Source organism: Gavialis gangeticus, unplaced genomic scaffold, assembly GCF_001723915.1.
Source record: "Gavialis gangeticus isolate Ggan-Ray unplaced genomic scaffold, GavGan_comp1, whole genome shotgun sequence".
Taxonomy (NCBI): Eukaryota; Metazoa; Chordata; order Crocodylia; family Gavialidae; genus Gavialis; species Gavialis gangeticus.
The window spans coordinates 29914649-29923459 of NW_017729031.1; the positions used below are offsets into that span (position 1 = coordinate 29914649).

Sequence of the window (8811 nt, forward strand, 5' to 3'; positions counted from 1 at the left end):
AAAAATCAAAAACCATAAAATTTCATGCCCCTCTTTTTTTTTTTTTTTTTTGTTTGCTTTAGTTGTGCCAAAGTTTTAAACCTGTCATTACAGGTATGAACAACCCAGCAAAGCACTCCTGAATTCAAACCCCAAATGCCATTGATTTGGATAAATTGCTTTCTTCCTGGGTAGAGAAACCCTTTCAAATATGAAAGTAGTGCAACAGGGGTAATGCTGGCTTCCTGAGCATACAAAAAGCCTGAAATAATGAAGCTGAGAAGCAGGAATTTTCCTCCAACCATTCATATCATTTGGCTGTAAACTCTGAAACCTACTGACAGCACTTGAAGTAGCGAATGTTTCCATTTTAGCAGATGGTCAATGAAGTTGGAGCCCAGAGGAGTTAGAAGTTGCTCCAGGGAAGTAAGTGCATAGGGAAGGAAGGAGGGAGATCCTCAAGTTGTGGTTTCACTAGACAGATCAGTACCTCCAGTACAGCAACAGGTAGAAATAGTGCAGCCATTACACCTCAAAGTCACCCATGTAGAAAGAATAGGTTTTCAAGGCATGAAGAGAAAGCAGCTGAGCTCTGTCTACACACTCTGCTTCATGGTTACAGCGGTGCCATTGATAGTATTGTAGAAATGGTTGGCATTCATTTTACTGATCACAGGAGGTCAAAGACAAGAAAAGAAAAGACAAACCGAAAGCAGGATGTAGAAAGGAAAGGGCAAACACAATGAAAACACACACAGCAGTAGGACAAATGCACTTGTGTTTTAGAGTGATACCGAATGTTGGGAGAAGAGACGCTGACTGAAGAAGATGATGATGATGATGACAACCATGGTTGGGATTGCCCAAGTAAGCTTGTTGCCCCACTTTCATTACAAATCAATGTAATTTGGGTGTCTGACTTCTTTAGAGAACTGTGACACAAATCTCCAATTGACTTTAGTTGGGATGGCAGAGGAAACGGTGTGAAATACATCATAGTTTCATAGTTTGTAGGGTCAGAAGAGACCTAAGCCGATCATCAAGTCCAACCCCCTGCCATGGGCAGGAAAGGATGCTGGGGTCAAATGACCCTGGCTAGGTGGCTGTCTAGCCTCCTTTTGAAGACCCACAGGGCAGGGGCGAGCACCACTTCCCTTAGAAGTTAGTTCCAGATCCTAGGTGCCCTGACAGTGATGTAGCGCCTCCTGATCCACCACCTTTAATTAAAAATGGAATTTGACCTTCCTAATTTGACACCTCTCCTTTGAATACTGCAAGGAAATTTGGGAGTGAAGTCAGTCCAGCTCAGCATATTTGAAATTGGGCCAGTTGTTTTTAGACCCAGGTTGTAACTTCCCTGAAACAATGTGGTTTCTAAAGAAAATATATATGGACCCTTGAAATATCAAAGACGCTGCTTGCTGTTCACTAGGACATTCAAAAAAAATAACCCTATATAGACACAGCCCTTTTAAAAACAAGCTTTCTCATTTCCTACTGTTCCCTCACTTTCACCTTTTCCCCTCCCCCTAATTCTCATTGTCCCCCCTCCTCCCTTCTTCCTCTTGAAAAATAAACCTCCCAACTGTTTCCGAAGATAAAGCAATTCAGCCCAGTTGGAATGCAAGCAGAGATGGATTGCGGTTTTGATAACATCTCCCTTTTAATGTCAACAGTTCCCCACTATCCTTGTAAAATGGGGCTATATCTGTCACTTTATCTACAGCTTTCAAAACTGGGGAAGCAAAGAAAACGGGAAAAGAATTGATGGCTTTTCCCAGCTAGCTTTGCAAACTATAGTATGGCAGCAGTGAAGGGAAAGAGGACACTAGTTTCATATTAGCCTTACATCTCTTAGTGTTGCTGCAGTGATTCTCAACCAGTTGGCCACAGCACCCTGGGGTGCCTTGAGATCTTTTCAGGGGTGCCACTGGGTGCCATACGATGTTAAATTTACAAAAACAATTCACAAGATAAACCCAGAGATTTCAAATTGAAGTCCATAGTTGTGGACTTTGAGTTCTTTGCACTGGAAAAACTGCCCTATTATTTTTCTGTAGGCAAAAAGGTAGCAAACAGTACCTTAAAAAAAAGGTTGAGAACCACTGTGTTACAGGCACCACTGAGTGTGAGTTCCCAGTCTTAAAAAAGAATGCATGTAGGATCATTAATTACAGTTAATATTATGCCTGGGCCTAGAAATCCCAGCACTGCAGAAACACAGCGTGACACAACCTTTGCTCAAAGATCCTAGGCTGTATAGACACTTGGACAAGAAAGTTGGGAGAGAAGATAGAAGCGCAGGCAGGTGGAGCAACTTGATAGGCATTTCTGCAGTTCTCAGTCATCGCTGAAGGATAACCACACTGAATATTCACATCCTTCCATCTCTTTATTTTTCTGTCTGTTCTCACTGTTCCAGTAAACCATCCCTCTTTCCCACAAATACCTATCAAATTGCATTCCTTTCCAAGCTTCCTTTTTGTTTCGGGTTTGGTTTTATTTTTCCCTCCAGCATCTGCAGGGAAGCACTGCTGTACTGCAAACAGCTTTTTCAAAGGTTCTGAGTTGCTTGACCTTCTTCCGGAGACCTGTGCTCATTCCTGGTTTCATATGAATAAGCTAAACCCAGACAGGCGTCTTCTTTATATCGATGGATTTGTATCTATAAGAGACAGGAAAGTAGACACAAAGCTAAGGTACCATAGTTTGTGTTGTGCGTTTTTCCCCTCTTCCCCAACTTTCCCCAGTGTTAATGGTTTCTTCTGAAATTGTTCTGTAATGTGGACCATGCGTACCAACAGGAAGCCCTTAGTATTTACAAGAATTCAAAGTCCCCAGAGTGATATACTTCCAGAAAAGACATCCAGCTCTGGATGTTTGAGGCTTTTCTTTCCGCAGAACAAAACCAGCTGAACAGCAAATGTCCAAGAATTGTGTCACTCTGCAAGAGATGTCTTCTCACAAAAGACATCCATCTAACGTGTTTTCGATGCATTGGGCTCCTCTGTCAGGTGCCTCCAACCCATGCACTTCTAAAGGGGCCTCAAGTATGTTCTTTGTTTCGTTCCAGAAACAGATGACCAGAGCGCAGTCTTGTGTGCTTACCCGGTGAACGACTGTGTGATGAAGTTCACCTACTTGGAACTTCCCAGTGGAAAGTCGAACCTCACAGTCCTCAAAGAGCCAGGTTGTACTACGTTCTTATTTCTTATTTTAATATATAACACCTTACTTCCAAGAGATGGTAGGCTACCTATGAACTTCACTGACTGGTAGGAAGCTAAGGATTTTCCATTAGCAGGTGTAGGGCAAGGCGAAGACCCTGAGTTTGCTTCCAAAACAGACTTTTGAGGCAATGATGGGAGTTTGTATTTTGTGGGAGTTGGTGGGGGGTTTTTTGCAAGGGGGGGCAGGTCAATCAAAGCTGACCTTACAGTTGAAACTCTCATCTCTCATAAATTAATGAGGATGTTAATGTAGCCACTTTAGACCTATTGCCTGGACATCTCTGCTGCCACACGAGGCCATTTCACAGGTCTTCCTGCCATGATAAGGAGGCTGCCAAAATGGGGTAGAAAGGCTCTGTCAGGTACCTTCTGCCTTGTTTCTGCCTTTTCTTAGACATATTATCTGCTTCCCTGTAAAATGGCAGCACTTGTTTCTGTACTGGAGTAGCAGGAGCACTCTGGAGATGGGCACCAAAAAGGAGAGCAAGGGAGGGTCAGGAAATAAAGAGGTCAGAGGAAACAGAGGCACGGGGACTCCAGGAGCTTGTCACATCATTGCAGTGGCAGGTCCCGGGGAGGATGGCTCATGCTTTAGATACAGAGAGGCTGCTCTAGTCTCATCTCCTATGCCTAGGCCTGCCAAGGACTGAGGGCTCAGTACCAGACACAAAGGGACAAGCCAAGAAGCAGCCTCAGTGGCAGACTTCCAAGTCTGGAGCATGTCTGTGCACTCAGGTGGGGCGGACATGGGCTAGACATATCCATTCCCATGTATGTGCACTAGGACCACTACCACAAGGGTGTACACAAGCCCTGACTCTAATTGTGACACATTCGTCCAGACCCCCTAAAAGTGTGGGACACAGCTCTTGAGGTAGCACAAGGGAAAGGGAGAGACATGGAAGTGGATAGAGAGTGTGGCAAACCTATGGAGGGAGCCTCAAGAGGGCATCTAGTCCAATCCCCCTACTCAAGACAGGATCATCCTTATTAAGACCATCCATACAAGGCCATGTATAACCATCTAACCTGTTCTTATAACTATACAGACAGCCCTGTGATACAGCTACAAGGCACATTGCCCCCAAACACCAAGAACACCGTAACCTGCCACAGGCACAGCTACGGGATGAGGGCACTGTCAGTGTCCTGCCACAGCAAGCATTAAAATACATTTGAGAGATCGCAGGAGATGGCTGTGCCTTCTGCTGCAGAAGAAGTTAAAACCCTCTAGGGTCTGTGCTGGTCTGATTGTGGGGCAAAATTCCTTCCTGATCTCAAATATAGTGATTGGTCTGACCCTGAACAGAGGGGTGAGACCCTCTAACCAGGCACCTTCAGGTTTTAGTTGCAACAGGAGTTTCAGTATGCACACCCATGCACTGGTGAAAATCCCCAGCCTAAATACTCAATGCTTCTGAGGAAGGCTAAAAGCCCCCTGGCACCTGAAACAGGAAGGAAAAAAATGTCTTCCCATCCCCCTGTGATAACCAGCAAAATCCAGACACATGGGAGAAACCAGACACCCTCACAATGGTGCCTAGGATGGCACCATTACCAGAGAAGAAAGGTGAAGTGATGTGTTGTATCAGTCTCTCGCTCCACTGCTGTTATTGTAGAATTGGTCCAACCTGTCAGCAGAGTTAACACAGAGCCCCTAAATGCCTGGATCCCCAGACAATTACTTGCACTGGTTGGATGTAAAGCCAGGCCTGAACAGAGCAAAAGCATCTGGGTGATTTTTAAAATGCATTGGCTCGAGAGCTAAAGCCCTTCTGTAAGTACCCCAAATTGGGGGGGAATGTTTTAATCAAGATCTGAATGTCATCTTTGAAGTATTAAGTGACTGAAACGCTGTAGCGCACACCAGGAATGAACAAATCAGAAACGTCTTTTTATGTCTGCGGGGTTTTGCTTTTGCAAATATAGCCCTATGCCTTCACCATGCCAGCCAGATTCAGAGGAGGGGCACCAGCTGAGAACATTAAGAAAGCCCCAGAGCACCTGTTGGTTTCTTCCTGTTACAACATGCAGTGATGCTGGCCCGGTGTAATACGTCTGCTCACCCATTGAGTGTCCCTGCTGTTCTCTCCAGAGAGGGATAAAGGCATCTGTGGTTCCAGATGCATACAGTGTGTATCACTGTGTTTATTAAAGAGAGAGAGTATTTTACCAAAGAAACCCCCTTACTGTGTTGCAGAATGAACAGATCAGCACATAGCAATAGCTGCTAGTGGGATGCATGTGTCTTGACATGCAAGCCATTATGGAACTGGCCTCAAGAGACTTCAGCTGTTGCTCTGGGAGCAGCTTATGCCTTATGAAATAGCAGCGCTGATTGTGACATGTCGGATCAATAAGGTCTTAGTTAACATACTTGTTTCAAGTTCCTCCTCGCCTCCTGTATGCATGCTCAGTGCTGTCTGGGAGCTGAAATGTCCACTTGCCCCAGGCAGCTTGTGTTAGCTGTGCTAAATTTTTAACCCCCTGGGCTTGCCCAGGATCCTCCGGCATTATAAAATCACATCCGTTATTGCAAGTGGATTTGCAATAAGTGGGCAAAAACCAGCACAATGGGAGTCTTGCCCTGGCTTTCAGTGGGACCAGAATGTCATATATCTTTGATTTTGAAAAGCTTTTTAACACCTCAGTTTACATGAAGGACTCCAAGATCAAGTTCTTGTTCTGTCAGTGCAGATTGGGAGTAATTCCTTTAGTGAGCGGAGCAACACAGAGGTGTCAAATGAGGCTGTGATCTGTGTGTCTGCTTCCCCACTGGAACGCTCCAGTCACCCTAGCTGGGGCTGTGCTTTGTCCCACATCACAACTCATTTTCTCTTCCTCCCTCTCCTTACCAGAATGCAGCTCTGCCCCAGATGCCCTGACAATCTTGCTAGGAGTAGTAGGCAGCATCCTGCTGATCGGCATTGTCCTTCTGGCTATCTGGAAGCTGCTCGTCACCATCCACGACAGACGGGAGTTTGCCAAATTCCAGAGTGAACGCTCCCGGGCGAGATACGAAATGGTGCGTGGGGATTCATGGGGGATGGGGAAGACACCCGGCCAAAGGGCGGTGGAGATTCACGGACAAGAGTGGAGGGGGTCAAACTTACAGGAGCATTTGTGATACAAGGGTTTGGGTAAAATCCTGCCCTGGCAGAAAAGGTGCATGGTCCTAGTCTGGGTCCTAGCCTGGCTGCCTCATTAGGTGTAGGTGTGCCTTGTGCTGCCTGGCCATTTGCTCCAGCACCTCCCCTTTTCTGTCCCCTTAGCTCCTTCCCTTCCATGTCCCTTCACCTGTCACTTTTCAGCTCTTTAATGAATCCCCTTCCAGTTAAACATAATGCCTCCTGCCCACAAATTTGTGAACTACCAGACCCTTTATTGCATCAGATTGTTCTCTCTGCTTGTGTTTACAGCTCCAGGTTAGGGACTGTAGTCTACTCTGGGTTTCTGTGGTGCCCAGCACAATACAAGCTTGTTCTCTTAGTTGGCCCTCAGGCATTATTGTAATAAATGTGTTTAAGGATAATGTTCTGATAAATTATGTATCTTCCAGTATAATTCATTTCAGCTCTATACCAGAATGAGGCCTGTGTGCCTCTGGTACAGCTTGCATAAGGCCACAGCACTCCTCAATCATCTGTCCAATCTTGAGGTCTAGTATAGTGCTGTAATGCTTGGAGGTGGAAGCTCAAATTGAGTTCTTGATGCCAGGTGACACACACACGCACCCCCAGCCGTCCACACACACATACTTCCCCCCCTCCAAATGTCCCTCTGCCCAAAGGCCTACACTGGCTTTCGTATCACAGAATCTGTTATTCCGATTTTTTTCTATTTGTGTTGTTTTTCTGATTTTTTTAAATTTATTTGCTCGTAGGCATCCAATCCCCTTTATCGAGAGCCTATTTCTACGCATAGCTTAGATTTCACGTTCAACAAGCTCAGCAAGTCATGCAACGGGACAATTGATTGATCGCATTGTACGAAACGGGACTGCTCTCAACAATTGCTTGACTTTATTGCGGCTTCCTGAATGGAAGGTGGAACCCTCTTCAGTGGGGAGAAGCCCTTAAAACAAGAGTGGTCATTGACAAAAGGCTGGGATTTGCACAGGAAGGACAAATGGCTCTGCCATGCTTGCGCTGTCTGACCCCTGGACTTACCTGTGTGCTGACGGCCTTCTTGCCTGTGCTCATGGACTCTGTTGTGGAGCTCTTTGCACCCAAGCTTTTCAGATACATTAAACATGCCAACTAAGTGAACTAAGTGCCATATTGCAGCTTCACACACATCCTGGTGGAAGGAGTGACTAAGCCAAATTCAGGGTTGAGACTCTGCCATTGCAAGTGTTTAGGGGGATGTTAGCTTCTGGGATGATATAGATGGGGATGGTCCTGCTTTGAGCAGGAGGTTGGACTAGATGTGACCTCCTGAGGTCCCTTCCAAGCCTCATTTTCTATGATTCTGTGAAAAATGGGTGTTGGAAGCATATGTGTAAGAAAACTAGGATACAGGTGTTCTGCCATCTTTAGGATCTTTTTATATAAAGAAAATTAAAACTATTGTGCATATATAATACTTTGAGTATTGTCCACTGTTTCTTTGACATTCCCTGCACCAATTGTGTTATCAAGGCCTGCTGCTTACAACTTTCCTAAAGCCATGTAGATCATATTAGACGCATATAGGTAGGACTATGAAGGCACAATTAGCAACTGCACCCATAGTGACAGCCTCATGTTAATTTAGAGCGGGGATTGTCAAGCAAGCAGGAAGGGAAAGGGAATGCAAGCCATTGACATGGTGGCAAGTAGTCTGCCATTCCCATGTTGGACAGTTGTTTGGATGCCAGCCAGGTTGAAGGACTAGTGAGCTGGAGGGATGAGCTGAAGACAGCTGGGATGAAGCCAGGTAGGTGAGCTGCCAGTGAATTTGGGACTGATGGGCCATAAGGTCATTAGGGTGGAAACTAAGAGCCTGAGACTTGGGTGGGAGGTAGAGCCTTCTCCCCATCCAGTTTGCAGAATTAGGTGCTGTGCATGACTTGAGGGAAGAGCAGAGGTGAGGGTGGGAAGGATCCAGGGCCGTGGTCCTAGTATGAACGATGGTAAGAGTATGTGATAATCACACCCTCCTTTAGTGACTGGTACATGACTTCTGTTATTGTGGAAAGTCAGGCAAGTCCCTTCCGACTGGACGAACCTAGGAGTGCAGCGGCTGTAACAGCCTAGTACGTACAAGGGAAGACTTTTCCCAAAAGCAGTCCGGTGACATGGGGCTCACGTTTAACCCATTGCTGTGTGTATTGGCTCTGATCCATAACTGAAGGTTTTTAAGGTACATCTGTACTGTCTCTCTGCTGTCCGCTGAGAAGGATGATCTTGAGGACAGCCTGGCTGCCTGTTCCCAGTCACACGCACCAACCCCAGAAACATGGCCGTGACACTACACCTCCAGCCACTGTGAAGTATGTGAGAGAAAGGTATCTCAAAGGCAGCCCCAGGGATGCCCCATTTCTCCCATTGGCAGGTGTGAGTGGGAGCAAGCATCCCTCTGTGAGTGCCCAAGAAGTGGTAGAGGCCACCGCTTAGAGCCT

General features: G+C 46.0%; 1 protein-coding gene across 1 annotated transcript in view; it reads left to right on the forward strand.

Moving 5' to 3' along the window:
* The window catches only part of ITGB5 (integrin subunit beta 5), a 151084-nt gene extending 143291 nt beyond the window's left edge, over nt 1-7793 (forward strand). The window contains exons 13-15 of the mRNA XM_019522562.1: nt 3053-3169; nt 6068-6234; nt 7093-7793. Coding sequence (XP_019378107.1) covers nt 3053-3169; nt 6068-6234; nt 7093-7188 — 380 coding nt within the window. The 3' untranslated portion in view covers nt 7189-7793. The remainder of the gene's footprint in view (nt 1-3052; nt 3170-6067; nt 6235-7092) is intronic.
* Nucleotides 7794-8811: the final 1018 nt, after the last annotated feature.